The sequence below is a fragment of the Genypterus blacodes genome, unplaced genomic scaffold (genome assembly GCF_046128005.1).
Source record: "Genypterus blacodes isolate CSIRO-AG114 ecotype Tasmania unplaced genomic scaffold, CSIRO-AGI_Gbla_v1 ptg000039l_1, whole genome shotgun sequence".
NCBI classification, from domain to species: Eukaryota; Metazoa; Chordata; class Actinopteri; order Ophidiiformes; family Ophidiidae; genus Genypterus; species Genypterus blacodes.
Window position 1 is genome coordinate 3,914,901 of NW_027466852.1, and position 20,088 is coordinate 3,934,988.

A 20,088-nucleotide genomic window follows, 5' to 3' on the forward strand; every position below is an offset into this window, starting at 1 on the left:
AGCACATGCAGAGAGAGCACGGAGAATGAGAAAGGGAGAATACGTGAAAAACTAGCACACGCTTCGATGGAGAGAAATAAAGGCAGCTGGCAATGGGGGGAAAAAAGAGGGATAAACAGATAGAATTTAGCAAAAAGAAAGAGAGCTAGACAGGCCACCATGGATTCTTGCCAAAATGCTCAGTAGTATAAGTGGTATCCCAGACGAAACAACTGTGGAAAGCTTGGCCTACTTAACTAAGCCAGATTGTTTCTACTACGTTCAGGTAATCAAGAACAGCAGGAGGCAAGCAGTAACTCTGTGTTCATGGAGCCGTGGTTTGCTTAAACCTCCATTTGTACCTACTGAAACTTGAGGTTTCACTAAGTACCACAGCCTGAGGTGATGGTCATGAGAGGGAGCAATTCCCTCGCTAAAATATCAGCAAATAGCAGCCAGGTAGTTACGGATACGGTATGTTTGTGGAGATTTGTAATGTCATAAGCAAAATATTTCTTGAGTGCACTCACCGAAGAACAATATCAAAACAGGGAGTCAGGGACATTTTTACGTTATCTTATTTTGATTTTTTGACTCTATTTTGAGACAGTTTAACTGATAATTCACATCTCAGCAAATAATTGAGCACAGAATCTACACCTTTGCTTCACCACACGCTCACTTGGAAGTGTGAGTGATGGATATTGATTATATAAAGCGAACAGAGATGAGCCAATAGGAAGAATGTTTTGTAGTGGTGTCAGATGGATCATACAAATGTTGTATTTACAGATTGCTTTGGCAAGACACTTCTCTCTCTGCTACATCTTAACATTACATCATCTGCTTTCTTTTGTTGGGGAATTCAAGCAATCAAATTGTTTCCATGCTCACTCACATACGTTTCTGAGATTTTGGGAGGACTGCACAGTTTCACCTGTCCATACCTTCTCCTGTCTTTTTACACTACACCTATTGCTATGCAAGTCTGCAAAGGTGTTTAAATGTTCCTTAGCAGAAGTGAGGGTAAAGCTTTTCAATGAGAGAAGGTGTGGCTTTACAATTTTAAAATAACTTTAATGAAGGAGATGATCAAACTGAGTTGTCCACAGTCTCAAATATTGCAGGAATCTTTCTCCCATTGGTACGCTGCAGCCACTGCCAAGGACAAGGGCAGGCTGCAGCATATCATCCGCTGTGCAGAGAAGATGATCGGCTGCAACCTGCCGTCCCTCCAGGACCTGTACGCCTCCAAGGCCCTGAAGTGGGCAGGCAAGATTCTGGCCGACCCCTCCCACCCTTGAGACAAACTGTTTTCAACCCTCCCCTCTGGCAGGAGGCTGAGGTCCATCAGGACCAAAACCTCACGCCACAAATCAAGTTTCTTTCCCTCTGCAGTGGGCCTTGTCAACAAGGCCCGGGTCTTCCACTGACTCATAATAAACCCCTGCACATTCACTTTATTTAACAGTATTCTTAAGTTCATTTATTACAATAAACCCCTGCACATTTTTTAACACCTTATTCATCAGTATTCATTTAGTTAACTTATTTAATTTAGTGTGTTTTTAATTTAAGTATTCGCCGAGCTGCTGTTCCTATATGTTGTTTTAAATATGTTGTTTTATATGTTGTTTCTTGTTGTCTTTTCTATATGTTATATGTTCGCACCTAGGACCAGAGCAAATTCCTCTTAAGTGTAAACTTAATTGGCAAATAAAGCAATTCTGATTCTGATTCTGATTCCCATTCTCAGTTACTGTGTTTTTTTGTTGAATATTGTTATTGAAGAAAGCATTTGACATGACAGGGATGTTTATACACAGAGAGGAAAAAAGAAAGAGAAAAATTAACACATGTGGATTAGCTGCATAAGGAGACAAACCAACGGTAGCGAGTTTCCTGTTTTTACTGAACATCATGATATTGAGAATCTCCTGTTTTGCACAGGACGAGGAAGCTCTTAACCTGGTCAAATTGCTATGTATCTTCGCTGTCGTTAGTCATCTACAGCAGCGGAGGTACCTTTGCAGTAAATAGATTCTGTGATAAAGACTGCTATGGCTATTTACCACGTTTTAACTGAATCCAATACTTGGTAATCTAAGGTTTTATAAAATACTTTGCTTGTTTCTCTAATATGAGGTGACCAGTGCCAAATTTAGAATACCATTTACTCAAGCTGACAAGGTGCCTCACACATTAGATCTTGGCCATTTTGGCAAAACACTGTTCAGGTTGCTATCAGGTTGTGGACAAATTGCAAATCTTTCAACTTCAACTTCCTCCGTCCGGTAGCCACATGTACAGAAAAATATCGGCACCCTTGCAGGCTCATTACCAGGGCTCCTAACACAACTACCACACAGTGAGGGTCCTGAAATAGAACTTTAACAGTCTCTGTAGCATCAGCCCTCAAGGCTCCCTTCACTCCTGGCTGCCCAGCTTGTTACTACACTGACAGTTCCTTTGCAGTTTGTTGGGGTGAAAGCTTATGTGCAGAGTGTAGAGGTCTGACATACTAAAAAAAAAAAAAAAAAAAAAAAAAGAGAGAGTGAGTTGGACGGCACCTGTGAGGTGGATGTGCAACCATTTATTTTGAGATTACAGATAGGGGTGTGATGAGAATAACAGAAAGTTAACGCCTTGAGTTAGACATTTGGTATTGGGAACATGATGGTGAGAAATTTAAGTGTTCACTTGTGTTTTCCTGGAAGAGTAAAGTCATAAAATTTATATTTGAAAGGGTCCAATCATAGGAAAAAATTACTTCTTCTCCGTTTGTATTGACTGAAAAGTGACAAATGGGATTACCACATTGATCATTGTTGGTTCACTCTCTCTGTGGTGTAACTATGACTTTGGTCAGTTCTAAATACACACACATTGACCATTTGGCAGACGCTTTTATCCAAAGCGACTTACATTACATTACCACCCTTCGCAGGGAGGGGAGCAATTGAGGGTTCGATGCCTTGCTCAGGGGCACCTCGGCAGGGGCTCGAACCGGCAACCCTCCGGTTCCCAAGCGGAAGCACTACCCACTGAGCCACTGCCTCCCCGTTGCTATATGAGAGGTGTTGCTCACATACTTGATTGTATGCTTTGTATTAATTACATTCAGTAAAAGATTCAGTCAGTCAGGATTAAAACCGTCAGGATTCAATCTTATTTCCACCAGGGAGCATAGTGAAGGCCAAAACACCAACCTCTAAACTATTCCAAATTTCATGGGACAAGCAAAGATGGTATCAAGCACAGAGATTTTACTTTGCATTTTACTTCTGATATGAAGGTGAAGGAATTACCAGAGATGGTAAGTGAGAGGATGAAATGATCTTCTCCTAAAAGTCATAATTGTTTTCTGATTCTCCCTACTGCTGCACTGCTGACAGGACAACAGTTCTATCAAAGTCCCCATGGTAATTGCAGGCATGTGAAAAGCAAACCATCAATTATGGCGGAATTGCACAACCAGGCCTTCAAAGCAATAAATGAAAAAATGAAAGAAATCCAAGATATCCGTGTCAAGTACCTCAGTATATCCTAGCATTCTGGATATTTATAATGTCAAAAATAATTGTCTTTGGCAAAAACTTCTCTACTGCACTAGATAGAGTTTGATGATTCTGTAGTACTTTGTACTACGCCTGCATTGTCTTGCTTGTTCTATGCATATATCTTTCTATAAACACATAACAGAAACACAAAACAACAACAATTGTTGTAGACACCATTATCATGAAATTCCACAAGTTGAATCACAAGATTTATCCTTCTAAATGAAAAAACAGTAGTCATACAACTCTCTCCAAATAATGCATTTGTGCTCCAAATCCAAGAGCTGTGAGATACATGGCTCCAATTTGCTACCAATTTAAGCCATGTACTGTATCTCAGTGGGAAGCATTGTAAAACCCTATTTCACTACAGAGTGGTCCTTTTCTGAGAAGTAGTGGTCAAGCCTCTTCAGGAAGGCTAAAGTGTGTTTTATAATTCATATTTGTACCAAATCAATGCACAAAACCTTAATTTGCAATTTACATTTCAAGATAAACCACTTACTGGATATCTAGAGACATCTATTGAAGACGTGACCACTGGCCCTTTTATCTCAGAAAGGAAGCACGTGTGATGTGTAAAAGCAATTATGCACAGTCAAGAACACAAAGTAAGGCAGTGCAACATGTTTTACAGTAAGTATATTAATTGTTGCATTTCTAATCCTGATTTTGGTACTTCCAAGGGATTTTATCTCGTCAGGACGTCCCTATTCTTGTTGCTGACATCTCAGTAGCCTATAATAAATGTGTAGCATTTAATATAGGATACTATAATTATACAAAGGGAGCATTTATTGCAGGTTTGTTGCCTTAAATTACATTTCATATTTGTCAGTGGATTTCTTTTTTAGGTGCATTCTTGCAGCATCGTATTATCAGTCAATAATGCAGTTCAGTATTTATCCAGACTATGAAAGATTATCTGTACTGAAATGACTTGAATAATGGAGAGAAAGTACCAACCAACAAAAGCAGATACAAAATCAAGAACCAGTGATAAGTTTACAGAGACATTTGATTTGATTTGCACTTTGTTCACAACTCTGCCTTTCTCTCCCACCACAGCAACCCACTGTTCGCCTGCTAAAAGAAATGACTTTGGGTGGTAGGCCAGATGATTCCATTCCTTGTTTCTGCACTACAAACTCTTACTGGTTGATCAAGGCAGGGCGGGGCAGGATTTAGGAGGGATACTGTGAACCACCCCAGTGTTACACCCTTGCATTGATCCTAAGTATCATGGAGGCAGCATGTAGCTGACTTGATTAATTTGGCAGTTTGGCAGAGTTACTCCAGCTGTTGGGGATTCTAAATTGGTGAGGAAAAAAGGACCTTAGCCCCAAACCCCCCCTAGTGAATACATATAAACAATGCAGCGTAAATGCTGTACTTACCAGTAGAAACGATTGGGAGCCACTCGCTCATGCACCAGCTGCCATCTCCTGCCAAACTCCACTGAGCTGTAGAGCTGAAGCAAACAACCAAACACCAGTGAGTGTTTATTTATATACAATCATCACAGCTGATCAAATTTGGTTTTGTGTTAAACATGAACCAAACTACTACAAAACTGTGTTTGCCCTTAAAATGCCAAGTGTTTGCACAGGATTCTTTTCTGGATAGCTTTCTGCACATGAATATACACAGTCAGCCTAGCAGCAGTGGAAGCAAGCAGGCAGTAAACAGTACACATGCATGCACACACTCACAGACACACGCTCACAAAATGTACAACTTCTACTAAATTTGAATAGAATATACACTATATTCAAATAAAGCAGAGTTACAGAGGCATGGCTTAAGGACATTTAGTGACCCAAACACATTGTGTCCTTTCACACACATTACCACTGAAACCTACAACAGACTTGCACGCTTACACACATACACTTACACAAACTAAGAACAGGGTTAAGAAAGAGACCTGGAAATATTCTCCCTGCCCTAACAGGACTATGAAAGTGAAATACGTATAAACAGGATGCAGACTATGGAATGTGGTCTGAGTAAGGCCATTTCTCACTTGTCAGCATATCTCTGCCTAAGTGAAATTTCTTAGTCATATAATTAACACAGAAATTATCCAAAATATGTGTGAATTGTATGTACAAATGAATACGTACCTGTTCAGTATAAAGCCTTAAGAGAGACTAACTGGCTTGCTCTTGTTCTTAACAAATTGATGAATGAATACATACACACACATTTTTTTTTATAACATAAATTAGCTAAAATCCTTGACAGAATGAAATACTGAAGCCTTCTTTTGTCTCTCAAAACTCACCTGCATTCTTTGCAAAAAATAAAAAATCACAAATGTGTTAACTTTGCAGATTCCTTAGATACATGACCTGGATAATTGAGAACCATTTCACGCCCTGGCATTCTGAGACAATCTTTGAAAAAATTATTATCTCATTCTCCTGCTTTGTAAGCTGTGGGCGTGCACTATTTTTTATTTAAGGGGATGCCACCTCTACTCCTCTGCACTGTTGCAATTTGTTGTAACCTTAGTTTCACTCTGTTAAAAGTTATAAAGTCAGAGTTTTAAGGACAAGCAGTACTGCAGTGCTTACCCACACAAATGAAAATCAGAGGAAAAAGAGTGAGGCATAATTTCAATACAATGAAAGCTATACTGAAGTGAGAATGGAAGGTTTAATATTTGATCGTTGTTTTGCTTAGTAACAGTTCCACATTTTTAGTATCACCGTTAATGTATGCACTTGTAATGAGATACAATGTGCTGTTAAACTATTTTACACAGTGTTAGCGCTTCTTTGGTTGTGTCAGTCTTTCTTTGGTTTGATAACACAGGTCACCTGAAATACATTCAATATTTTCACTTCCAGTGTTACAGTATGTGTATGCAAAGTGAGTGGGTGAACGAGTGAGTCAACTGCACCTGTTAAATTTAAAAAGAAAATCTAAAATTTGGTTGAAACAAAAGAGATTATGGCTTAATGTTTTCATTAATGGTTTCATTCATGAAAAGAAACAGTATACAGCACATGCATTTTTTGTGTAAACAAGGTCATCTGGTTGTGCAAATTATGCAATTGAAATAGTTTTTATAATAATTAGAATTTCCATCTGGATTTGTCTGGAATTGACAAAATGAGGGGACAATAAAATCAGTGAATTTTAATCTTCAGAGATTGACAACCGGTTCCAGTGAAACTGCACAGAACAATGTCATACTGGTCTCCAGTCACTGCAGTACAATATACCGGGCAGACAGATTATCTGACTAGTTTGCTCAACTCTTCCTGATATAATCCACACTTGTATGAATCTATCTTTTAAAAAAAAAATTATCAATTTGTTATCTAGATGGCCTATATCTATCGCAAGTTCCCATAGCTTAGCTTAAATTCTTCAGACCACTTACAGAATGTGAAAGGCACATTTAAAAATCAAAGCTTTTATATTCACTTTAATATGAAAACCTGGGGAAACAAAGCCCAAAAACGTACCAAATGGCTGAGCAATGAATCAAATTGTTACTCAACTTGGTTTAGTACCGAAACATTACAACGGTAGCAGGATCATAAAAAGTTGTTACATGGCATCAGTTTGGTGCTTGTTTTCTGAAATGTCCTTTATTTTTGTAGAAACATGTATGCTATTATTTCGCTTACTGCTTTACTTTCATAGCAGGTGCTCAAAAGGGGGATGTGGCCAATGGTTGAAGCAGCAATGCAGACTGTTATAACTGAGAAAAGAGAACCAGCTGCTCCTGGAGCTCTTTACTCTTATAATGACGCTGGAGAGATCATTCAAGATTTTAAGATTAAGTTTATTCATCATGTTATCATGGGATATCATGGGATCACTTTATCATGGGAGTTTCCCTAGTCTACATGTGCTGTGGAGACTTATGAGTGTCCCTGGCAGTATGTTGTGGGGGTTGCAATGAGAATACCGGGTGCTGGGGCGGTTGTTATGAACCACCCGATCTTTATAGGACCAAAGTCAGAGCTGTGAGTGAGTGCCTTGTCACTGATTCTGTTCGTGAATTTCATGGACAGAATCGCAAGATGGAGATGGTTTGGGGCTGTGACCTTAAGATTGCTTTTCGCAGACAAAGTAGTTATGGTGGCTTCATCAACCTGTGACCTCCAGCATTCACTGGACTACTACGTGTGCAGCTGAATAGGAAGTAGCTGGGAAGAGGATCAGCACCTCAAAATCAGAGATCATGGTTCTCTGCCAGAAAAGAGTGTCCTCTACAGATAAATAGAAAAAGAGAGACAAGGCAAAGTCCCCCCCCCCTTTCTCCCCTCCCTTTACAATTAAGGACATAGGTACATAATGCGAATGATGTACTCATATCTGCAGTCAGATACACAATAATGTAGTGTAGTGTGTAGTGTAGTGTAATAATGCAGTTCTGCCATGCCATTACATGTATGTTGCACTTGCATAGGGCATTCAAAGATTGTTGATCGCTGGTATAGACAGATAGCTGATGTTTGACAGTCTTTATTTTTGACACAGTAACAGTTACTAGCATTCCAAACGAACAATTATTCTATTAAAAAGCCACAAAGCTTTACGTTTGAAATGATCAATTTCTTAAAAACTCCATATCCCATCCCGTCATCATTTTGTTTTTTAAAATGCACTTTTAGAATCTGTTTCATGAACCGTTACAAACCCAAGTAAACCACAATCTTTATGACTATTTCACCTAAAACAGTGCTGAATTACTAACTCACTGGTGGGTTAGCCTTCCAGCCTTTCATCACTTTCAGCTCCCAGTTTCAGGGTAAGATAGAAATTAAAATAATCTATTGATTAAATGAAAAAGAAATCTTGTGGAACCCAGAACTAGGAGTACATCTCTAAAACAGCCATGTGATTTTGGATTTAAGAGGCATTTGTAGATTAACAGTTCAAAAAAGGTGCAAGGAACAAGATGGTGCCAGTAACAATCCATGCCTTTGAAAGAGCTGGATATAGCCATGGACATTTTTGAACTTCCAGAATCATGTAATGTGCTGTATTTTTATTTCTCTTAAATAAACTTTGTGGTTTGCTCTTAACTCTTATGTTACAGAGTCTTAAATGTATCCATCTCACTCAGGGTCACGGCATACCAGCTCTGGAGTCAAACAAGCAACAACAAACTGCTGTTGATTATTCTCTAACCTTTTGGTCATGGCTGTAGGCCAGGATCCAGTCCTCCTGCTCCGGGTGGAAGAGCAGGCTAAGGATGTAGAAATTCAGCCGGTACTTCTGGTAGGTGGCCCCTTCGTCAGAGCTGATCAGGAGGCTGCTTTCGACCTCTGGATCAGTGAGCAGCATGATCTGCATTAATTCAAAACAGATGGATGGATGGATGAGACAGGGCAAAGATCAGGGTAAATGGCAGCTGGAGTGACGGAACTCTGCTGTGCTGAGTTTGACAACCAAAACAAACAATGTAGCTCAGATCAGTACATGAAAAACTAAAAGCAGTCATATTAACTGTCAGTTTTTTCACAGATGATGCCAGATCTCATAATAAAAGCTTGTGTGTCTACAAGTAATATGTTGATAGCAGTATTAAGTTTGCTTTGTTAGTCCCCAAGCTGTCAAGTCTAGGGGTAAGAGGAAGTAACACCTGCATGATTGGCATGTATTTTACTGGGAGTAACCCTTATGCTGTATCTCTGTGGTACCTAAATAAAGGTATTTAACAATGGACTGCTTGCACAAAGAGCCAAAACAATACCTACCTAATGCTAAGTTAATTAAATCAAATAGCAGTGATATAGTAATGTTGCTTTCAAAACTAGAGAGCTTTGGGCGGGTTCGGGAATTTTGCTGATGTTGTGGGTCTGTAAAGCCCTTTGAGACATTGCATGTGTTATTGGGCTACACAAATAAAATTGACTTGACTTGACTCAGCCAGAACTCCTGACTTTGCTGGCATCTAAGTGGTGCTGCATGCTGTGATCAGGGAGCTCACCAGTGTATTAATCAATGAGTACTTTGCATCACAGCATTGCCTACATACTCAAGGGTCGGTGCAATAAATGTGGATTAGATTTAGTTATTTTCACATGGCGTGTCATAGTATGACAGAACATTTTGCTGTGCATTCAACCTTTGGTCGTAGATACACATTTAAGCTGCAAATTGGAGAATCAAAGCTCCCTATGTCACTCAGGGTAGCATCACTACAGGGCTGAAAGCACTGCAAAACTAGAACTGACAGTGAAAGAACAGGCACAACTTGAGGACAGTTGTGCATGACACCACTGATACTCTAGAATACACAGTATACGGTAAAAACATTTATGATGGAAGTTTTACTTTTGGCCCAGGTGGTGAACATGGCTGTGGCAAAAATTTGTCTTAACAGCCAATTACATGGCAAAGACAAGGACAAAGCAAAGTTGCTTTTTGTTGTGTTTTTTTGGTCACAAGCATGTCTCTTACTCTTGCTGATATTTCTGAAAATATTCTACTTTTTCAAGGAAGCCTGAAAATTGCGCCTCTGTCTGAGTCTGCGTGATGGAACAAGATGTCCCAGAAAGAAAAAAACAAGGATTGTTAAACTGACGGACGATAAATGTAATTGTATTAGAGGTTTCACATTTGTCTGTCTTAAGTGCATCTTCAGCAAAGATATACCACAGAAATGGCTTCAATACTTCATCAACAGTAAATTACAGGTACATTAAGGGTTTCACAAAGCACACAATGGCCATTTTACATTTTCTACAGAGAGTCATAAGGTTCTGGATCCATAGCAATTGCCAGAGGCTGACATTACCGACTGTCCCTCTGGCCCATGCTGTGTGTTGGAAGAATGCGCCCACAGGCGCAGTAGTACTTTTGAGTGTTTGAGAACATGTGTATATTGTATTTTGAGCCGAAAATTGAAAAAAATGGAATATGGAAATTTCTGAATGTGACATAATCCCTCTTTAGTCAGTTCTATAGGTTCACACACAGGGTTTAATCCTTTTACACCTTGACACCCTTGTTGTGGTCATCATCATCATCATCATCATGTTCTAATGTCACAAATGTACACAGTGAAATTGAGGAGAACATTTTGGGAAATGAACAGATGAAAATGAATTATGGTCATGGTCCTGACCAATCACCTAACACTGTAGGTCAAAACATTTGGGTGGGCTTCATTTTGTGCATTGTGAAAACCAAAGGACCAAATAAAAATATACAATGTAACAACAGGTAGAACTCTGGTGCGGACTCCAGGGGTTAAAGTACCCTAATTCACTAGTTCTAGTGTCTTCTCTCCTGTGAAGGTCTGACTTGATCTTCTTGCACAGGTCCATACAAGTTGTTATATAAGAGCAGTTAAACAATTGTCCCTGTATCCCACACAGCAATTTCACTTTAGTATTAAATATGGCCTTTAACAATATTTGTCTGCCCATTAACATGACAATATTTGTCTGCCCATTATGTCATCAGCTAACTGTAAGGATGGGAAAACAAGCTGCACTCACAGTCAATAGTGACCTTCTTGAAATTACAAAAGTTGGCTTTTCCAAACAAAATTATCACAGGAATGCGCTATTCAGTAAAAGCAATGCCTGACAATCGACCCTCCTTGCCCGAGCTTGAACTCTTTCGGGCTGTTCGGAGTCAAAACACTTCAAAGATTCTTATCTGAGGCAGTTCTTTGAACCTTCTTGTTGACCTGTACAAGATTGTACCCTTTGTCCGATACTTCGCCTGATCTGCACTGTCACAAAATCCCAAAGCACTGGCACATCTGCAGTATGTTGCTCCAAGGTCTTCTCTAGTGTCCCAGGCAAGCAATTATAGAGTTGTTCTCGACTGCTATACTGGCACTTCCAAATATAGATTCAACTGGCATAAATTAATCCAAAACTAAAGTAACTAAGCTCTTAACCTGCCTACTTTTTTTGGGATGACAATCACCTCTCCAGTTTTCCAATTTAATTTTCCAAATTGCTACTGACTTTCAGTCCATTGTCAGCTATTCCTTTCATTCACTGTAGGGTTAGGGTTTGTGTGTGTGTGTGTGTGTGTGTGTGTGTGTAGTTATCCTGTGTTGTTGCTCTGTTTATGTTAGGTCAATTAGCAGTTGTAGTACCTAGTGCCTGTGAAAAAAGTGATATTGTTCTGTGGTGTGTGCTCACATCTTTGGTCCCTCAACTGAAAGATTTTCTTGCTTATAAAGAAAACTAAGGGCTAATTTTAAACAGGCTTTTAATTTGAAACCCCCCTTAGTCTTGCCACAAAGGGACGTTTCTCAGCAAGAGTTAGTTTTCTGACTTTTGTCAATTATCTGGCTGAAACAATTATTTGATTGAATTATGAATAGGTATTATATGAATCGTTCTCCAACCAATTATTTTCATTTGAGCTGTGTTGGCCCTACACAGTTCAATCTGTTGAGTTTTTCCTGAAGTAAGTGTTTGTTTGAGGCAGTTTTGTCTGACACTTGAGGTCTTTGTTTTTCCTAATGCGTGATGCCTTTTGGATTAAGGCATGATGCTGGTCTGTCTGATGTCTTTTTTATTTAGTATTAGTAGTAGCAATATTGATTAGCAAGTTTGGTTTAGACCAACAGAGTTGACGGATTTGGATCTTTGGTCACCATTTCTCAGTCAACCACAATAGTTTTCAGCAGGACTACGTGATAAGAAAGGGTTCCCCCACTTATACAATAAGAATAACATCTTACCCTGTGGGACAAAGTAAAGTGGCTGTGTGTGAGAGACTTTAATTTATGAGGGCAAAAAGGTTGAAAATGACAAAGGTTAATGAAGCATATATGCTTGCTGGAGGACATTTAAGATATGTGTATGGAATACTTGAGTTAACTCCGCCACTGCAGTAAATGTGTGGAGACAGAATATTAATGAAATTAGCTCCATATTTTCCATTTCACACAGTCACCCAGTAATTGGACTGTGACTCCCCTCCATAAATCTATGCCTAATTTCCTGCAGTACCCAGCAATAAATAGTTTTGTTGCTGTCAGAGTTGCAAGTGGGTTCAGTTTCGGAAAAGCATTTAAAAGGGTCAACACAAAGAACGGGTTTGAGATTTATATGTTGGCTTTACAGTGACAGGCACTCAGTTGTGAATTAATTCATACAAATAAATCAAGTAAAAGAAACAAGTAAAAGTAAGAAAAACTTAGACTCTTTCCTGTTTGTTTCGTTTTTTTGTGCAAAGACAATTTGTGAGAAAAAAATATTCATCACAGGTTAGAACCTGTGTTGACAGACTCAGTAGCAGCCCACCAGCCAGCTACTGTTTTGTTTTTCAAATCAATTTTATATCACAAAGCTAAGTTGAGCAGGATTGACAACCAGGTCAAGGCTAGTTCACATTCCTTGCATCATTCACGAAGTTGTACGTTTGAGAGTTTGTGTAAGAGCATCCTCTCTTGTCTCATGTTGTTCAGATTTCTGTCACATGTTGTTATGTGGCTATTATAGATATCCTAAAAGGGAGATTTTATACAGATTCCCAAGTTTCATTGAGGGGTCTCTTTTGCAAACACTGCATTGCTTCAGTGTGCAGAAATGTGCAATGACATCCGTTCTCCCATGTTGCCACACTGCTGTGCACATTAAGTGAATACTTTTTATCATGTGTCAAACTCAAGGCCGGCCCGCCACGTCATTTTGGCTGTGGCCTGCGAGAGCAAAATAAAAAAAGTCTACGCTGCTTATAAGCATACATTGTCCATAAACTACATCAATGCATGTCGATTTTGTGACCTGCGAAGTGGCCGCCACCAAAATGCACAGCTTCCATATCAGTATCAGATCAGCGTTTAACAAAGGTGATTTTCCGAGGAGAGAATCTGATATTTTAGTAAATGATTCTTTCATGCATCTCTGTCTGTCAAAGGCTTTCAGTGCCTTACGATCTTCTTAAAATTATATTTGCTCTCCCCAGCTTTCCAGCAGTATCCAAATCGCTCTTTTACGTTCATTTCCAGCTTGGTACCTTAAGTAAATTGCATGTTTCCTCTGGAAATGCTTTTGAACATTTTTTCTTCTCTTATTTATCATAATTTTTCTCCATATAGCAGCCACATTATTTTTAATTATTATTATTATTTCTCTCCTGTATTATTGTCAGTAAAAGCAAATTGTTACTGTCCAGGCAGATTTAAACTCTCTATGTTTTTCGGGATTTATCCACGGCTAGTGATTCAGTTCAATTCACATTACTACACAGATGTGGAAATGTATGTACATTTAAAATCATTTCTAGATCTTGACAAGTTGTTTTATTTATACCTTATTGTTATTATTGTTTATTTTTGAAATTGGACTTGTTTAACTTAAAACATTTCAGGTTGTTCATAATATGTTTTGTAAAAAGATAGTTCAATAAAAGTAAATATTAGGGAAAACTTGGAGTTGTCCATTTACATCCATTTATAGGTTACTATGCTATGATTTTACTATTCCGGCACGCTTGGGTTTAAATTGGACTCAATGTGTCCCCTTAACTAAACTTGGTTATAGTGAGGAAAGATCATGGTCAAACATTGAAACATGTGACATATCAGATTACCAAACTCACTATTTGTGTGATAAGACACAATATACCTGCTGTCAGAGGTATGCAAGTCCTTGAGTTATTTTGTGCAAATGCTTCAAGCCAGGAATTATTTCACATCCATGCTGGGGGAGGAAAAGAAAGAAAGCACCGCTTTGCACTCAAACCAGAGGGACTGAGTTTCATAATTGAAGCCAAAGGGCAGTCAAAGGGGGAGCAAGTCTAGCCAGGAGAGAGTCAAGTATTCACAAGAGTCTGATAAATGTCAGTAGTAAACATGTGCTAGACTGGATAAAGGTCTCTGCACCTCATGGTGATACCATCAGCCCATTTAGCTAAAAATGTCAAAAGGCAAGAACCCGGGGAAATGTAATTATATCATCAATATTATATATATGTATATATATATATATATATATATATATCACATATTTGTAATTGTGTTACCACCAATGGTTCTCCACAATCTATGAAATTGTAATAGAATTGTAATTGTAATGGAATCAAATGAATGTAAAATTTTTCTTACTTACTTTACATCTAGAAGATTCTAGGTGTTTTGAATGACAAACCCATTATTAAAATTTATGTAAATTAGTAGCTAATGCGAATAAATATAAAGATTCTACCTAAAAAGTCTTAAGTCTGTACTTATTTGTGAGTGGTTAGTGTGGCCGCTACAGCTCCATCTTCTAATACTGCGGTTCCCAACCTTTTTTGACCACTGACCGGTTTCATGTAAGACAAAGACACCTGGAGTGTGTTCCTTATGTCCAGTCTATTCAGTCACTCACTCACTGCTGAAAACCCCACTTCACAAAGACAGGATGTTGGAAATGGAAGCGTTTTTGGGCACCGACAGGCTTGATTCACCTGGTTTGTTCGCATATTGGTTGTGGACCCAACTTGTCACACATAGGCTTAGGAATACTAAGCCTACCAAGCTAATTTGTGTGTATGTGTGACAACACACACACACACACACAAATTAGCTGCATTTTCTTTTTCCTCTTGCATATAAACCCATTCAATCAGCACGATTTTATTTTTATAATTTGTTACATTCTTCAAGGTATTAACATTAAAGATTCCATCAAAACTCCATCCAGGCGGTTTCTATAGGTAAAGGTAAGCGCTGTGGCAGTAATAATACAATATTTAGAAAATGTACTCTTGATACTTAAGTACTTTTAAAAACAAGTACTTCCGTACTTTTACTTAAGTAAACATCTGACTGTAGTACTTTTACTTGTATTGAAGTAAAATTTAACAAGCGGTATCTGTACTTTTACTTAAGTAATGAAGCTGTGTACTCCGTCCGCCTCTGGTCATGAGACACAGCCGCACAGATGGATGGTTCCAGCTATTTTTCAAAATAATACTTTTGAAAAATATTTGATTGATTATCGGTCTGTCTGTGCGGCCCGGTACCAAATGACCCACGGACCGGTGGTTGGTGACCACTGGTTGGAGAGCACTGTTCTAATATATTTAAGATATGAACAACAGTAGATAATTCTCCTGCCTCATTAGGACACAGCAAATGTAGTTTAAGACTTAATTTTCTCTCCACTGGAAGTCAGTCGCTTTCAAACTACCTATGATACCTACATTTCTATCCATTGTCTTGTCAAAACCATTTAATTCCAAAGACATTTGGAGAATTAGGGGGAATATAGCATTAGAAATAAGTTGTAAAACTGTAAAATTATTCAAAAGTATAAGACAGGCCTCTATGATGAACCATGTAAATTAAGCAAGCTTAGTACATTGTCAAATTAAATCTGACTCCTTGTGAATCCATTGTATATTGAAGACAAATATTAGCTATAAGACTCTGTTAAACTATGGGGATTTAAATACATGAAAAAGTCATTGACACGGACAAAAGTATAATTTTCCCTTCTCTTTCCTACTTTGTACGATCCATTGCATCGATTGGGTGCTTTCAACTGCCTCAACCATCTCATTACACACAAATGCTGTTTCTCGATCTAAGGCATTTAAACTCGAGCTAATTGAATGCTGCCTGACATTTTATTTCACACAAACACCTGCCATATCTGTCAAACAGTTATAGTGTCAGTGTCAGTTTCCACCTTTCTGTAATTGGGTCTGGTCCTTCAAAATAGTACACAAGTTGGAAAGTATGCAGCCTGTGTGTAAAAACACAAGCTGCATATTAATTATGTATAACTGAAAGGCAGATGGGATTGATGAATTAACCAGCATTTTCAATTTAGACATCTGGATCTGCTATGAGATGCGAGAATGCTGAACTCATCATAAAAATAAATGATAGTGTATATGTATTATATAACAGCAGCATTGGTGGTTTCTAATATAGAGTTCTTTATTACTGGTTTTGAGATTTCAATGGCCTGATGCTGAAGTAGTATAAGAGCCATGTCATTGAGACTTGAATTAAAGATACTGAAGAAACTGCTCAATAAATAGACTAAGTTAAACATGAAAAACTGTTTGTTTTCAAATAATTTCAATATTCAAACAAAAAATACATACAACTATTTTTTGTAGAGGAAATGAGCCCTAGAATTGTTCTGACTAATCTGAGCACAAATCAGAGTTCTTCCGAAGCCCAATATTGTTCCATCAGGAACAAAATTCCTTTGACATTTTATCAGTTAACCAAATTCTTTCACACAATTTGTGGGTACTTGGACGAAGTTGAGCATGAAACCAAAACTTACTGATACACCAGAGAGAGAGCATGGCTCAGTTAAGTAAAAGACGGAATGTCTTGTTAAGATGTATAAAACAATGTAGATTGGATTTCAGTGCTAAACAAGTTCTACCCATTTTATACAGTTCTTTTCTTCCATGCCTGAATCACCTCAGCTGACACCCTGCCAGTCTCACTTCCTCTCTCCGTCTATGTAGATTTGTGTTGCAAACTCTCTCAGCTTGTCTCTCCTTGTCTGTCCTTCTGGGCTCCAGGATGCTTGCCTCTCCACTCATGGCAGCCATTTGGAGATTGTGCCTCAGGGCTGACAGATGTTGCATCCCCACGCACCACCTAGCTGCTTTCAACCTCCAACAATACCATTATCCATTCAATTGTCCTCGATTGCATTACCGCCACTGTGTGCAAATGATGCTCCAGCCAACAAAGCATGGCTCATTCACTGTGAGTAAATGTGGTTCATGTCGGAAAATGCATTTTGATATGCCAGATAAATTGTGTATCATGCAGATGACCATTCTCTGTATCTGTCCATAACTATTGAATATGCAGGTAATCAAAACTATTGGCAGTCTTCTAAATCAGCAACATCTATGGATGATGTCAAGATCTTAACATCTAAGCATTTCTGTTAACTTTTATAGCTTTATTTGCTACTGTACAGCAACCCCATAATGTAAATATGATTCCTAACAAAGCATAATTTCTTAATTCCCCGGTGCTAGATCAATAGCTGGATTAACATAGCATTATACAAATATCAATTTTTTTATAGAAGTTATTAATTTGATGTTATCGGTCTATTCAATCGTGAAATGATTTGATGTTACAATTAAACTGTTGCGTAGAATCATTATTGATACTGTTCAAAAACTACATAAAAAAATAGCCAAGCTGTAAAAAGACAAAATATCTATTTTTATTTTATAGTATGTATGCATAAAATTCTTGAATCATGAATCTTTTAACATTCTCCCCATTCTGATGGTTTATAAATTCTGTTTGCCTTCCCACTATGCTTTTTTGACATCACCATTTTGAGGACAGAACATTCAATATTAAAGATCCCTTTTTCATCTGAACTAGTATCCAAACAATGAAGGCGTCTTTGAACCTTGACAGTGGGAGAAGAATCATCTGAAGTAAATTCATATTTCACCCACTTGCGTTGGCACAGTCTAAAAATTCACAAGGCTGTGATTGTTTGGGAACAACGACAACACACACGCTCACACACAAAGACAAGAGACACAAATGACGCACATTTTCTTTTTGGGTGGCTTCTGTGAAAACGCTTGATTTTCACCAAGTGCTCAATTGAACGCATACATTTGTCAGAAAAGCAAGTATCTATCTTAAAGAACACTCACAGAATGAAAGTAAGGTAGCAGAAGTTGAATCCATCTGACACTCATTCACTTCCATTGAAAATCCATCTTTGTTATGAACCATCAGGCCCAATACCAATTTGTATGAGACAGCAATCTTTTTCTCCCCCAGCAGCACTCACCATCCCACCCATTTATCACAATGTGTGCTCTCAAACAAAATTTCAGGCTAAAACCCCGAATAATTCCCCTAATGTGTCACCTAGATGTGTTGTCTCTCACTGGCTCAATATGAAGCCAGGATAGGAAAATTTATGTAATTGCCATGGTTTTGCTTTCTACGCAGCCTTATCCATTGCTGACCCCTGGGCCACATCTCTCTGTTTTTTGCTCTACCACTCTCTTTCCTCCTCCCTCAACATGTCCACACTCACTTGCTCTGTGTCAGTTTATTTGCCCACTTCCTTTCCCCTTTAAGTCTCTCCCTCTCTTTTTGTTTTTAAGTACTTTACTCCCATTATCCCCTGTAGCACACAGGCCTGACTTACTTTCACTAATGTGAGAAGAGAGAGGGACCTTTGTCTGCCTCCAGCAGCAGTCACATGGTGCCATGCCGGGGGTGCCACAAGAGTGAAAAACCTGCAGTCTCTACCACCCTCCTCTATAATGTTTGCACTATATGTGTGTGTGTGTGTGTGTGTGTGTGTCTGTGTGTGTGTCTGTGTGTATAGTCATTTGATGCATCCTCTGTATCTGATAAATAGCTAGATATGCCACGTAAAAATGCAGGTGTAAATGTACAAAACACAGCTCCAAAAGCACTACATAAAGTGTAAATGTATGTGGCCAATGTGATCAGGATACAATCCAGATACAAGAAATATTGAAATGAGTGTAAATGGAGTGTAAATGGAACTGCGATATGACTTTGGACAGCGATGTGTTGTCATCACATACATATACGTATGAAAGTATAACCGCTACTTCTACTTCAAAAACATAATCCACTCTATCATCACCTGGATATGTCACACACAACCAAGAAAACATGCCTCTCAACTACTTCTAACCAATTTGAAGCAAGATTCAAGAAAGTATGGACCTCATCCCAACGACTGCACACCACAGCACAAACGCAAACTAACATTTAGTACCTCATTACTTGGCACCTGTGTAACCACCTAGTAACCACTCTAAACACCCTAGCGACCACTTATTAATGCTATAACAGTCACACTCTAACACATTAACAGCCACTAAAATGCCATAGCAACCCTGTGCGACTATGCTAACATTTGCAGTCAACTACCAAAAACTGGAACAGCTGCTTACTATTTTGCTCCCTACTTTAAAAAGTGATTTTGCATTGCATGTTGCACCTTTATACATTTTATATTTATACACAGAAATGCATGTGTAAGACAGACATAAATACTATTTGTAAAGAGCAGTATGCATTTGTCTGAATACACGTATAAGACAAAGAGTACTGTGGTTGTAGACAGGAAGATAAATGACAGAAAGAGGCAGACACCATGCGCATGTGTGTTTGTGTGTGAGTTCAATGTGTGATGATGTGTTTGTCATTTTGTTTTTATCCCTGTGTGTGCGAGAGTGTTTGTCTGGGGACCCCGTGATTGGGCAAGGAGAGACATCAACGAGCCGTCAACTTGTTTACAGGTCTTCATCTGTTTGCCGCTCTGTGCATATAAAGCTAAGCCCGGTGTTATTGAGCCAACAAGTTTCTTGGAGTCAAAGGCTATTGTGCTTTCCCAGTGTTTCACTGCAGTGCCTCATTAGAAAAGCTCCCATCACCTCATGTGGTATGGGAAGGACCCACAAGGATCTGCTGATCCAATCTACAAGCAATGGTGACAAAAAAGAAAGGGAAAATCCTCCTCTAGTCTTTTTCTCTCTTAGGTCAGTTCAATTTCTTGGCTCTGTACTTTGTCAAAGTAACATGTTCGACAGCATGAAGTATTAAACAATCAAA

At 38.6% G+C, this 20,088-nt stretch overlaps 1 protein-coding gene across 1 annotated transcript in view; it reads right to left on the reverse strand.

Annotated features, from left to right (window-relative positions):
* The window catches only part of sorcs1 (sortilin-related VPS10 domain containing receptor 1), a 132,682-nt gene that overhangs the window by 37,511 nt on the left and 75,083 nt on the right, over positions 1 to 20,088 (reverse strand). The window contains exons 4-5 of the mRNA XM_076148133.1: positions 8,697 to 8,855; positions 4,937 to 5,010 (exon numbers count right to left, since the gene is read on the reverse strand). Coding sequence (XP_076004248.1) covers positions 4,937 to 5,010; positions 8,697 to 8,855 — 233 coding nt within the window. The remainder of the gene's footprint in view (positions 1 to 4,936; positions 5,011 to 8,696; positions 8,856 to 20,088) is intronic.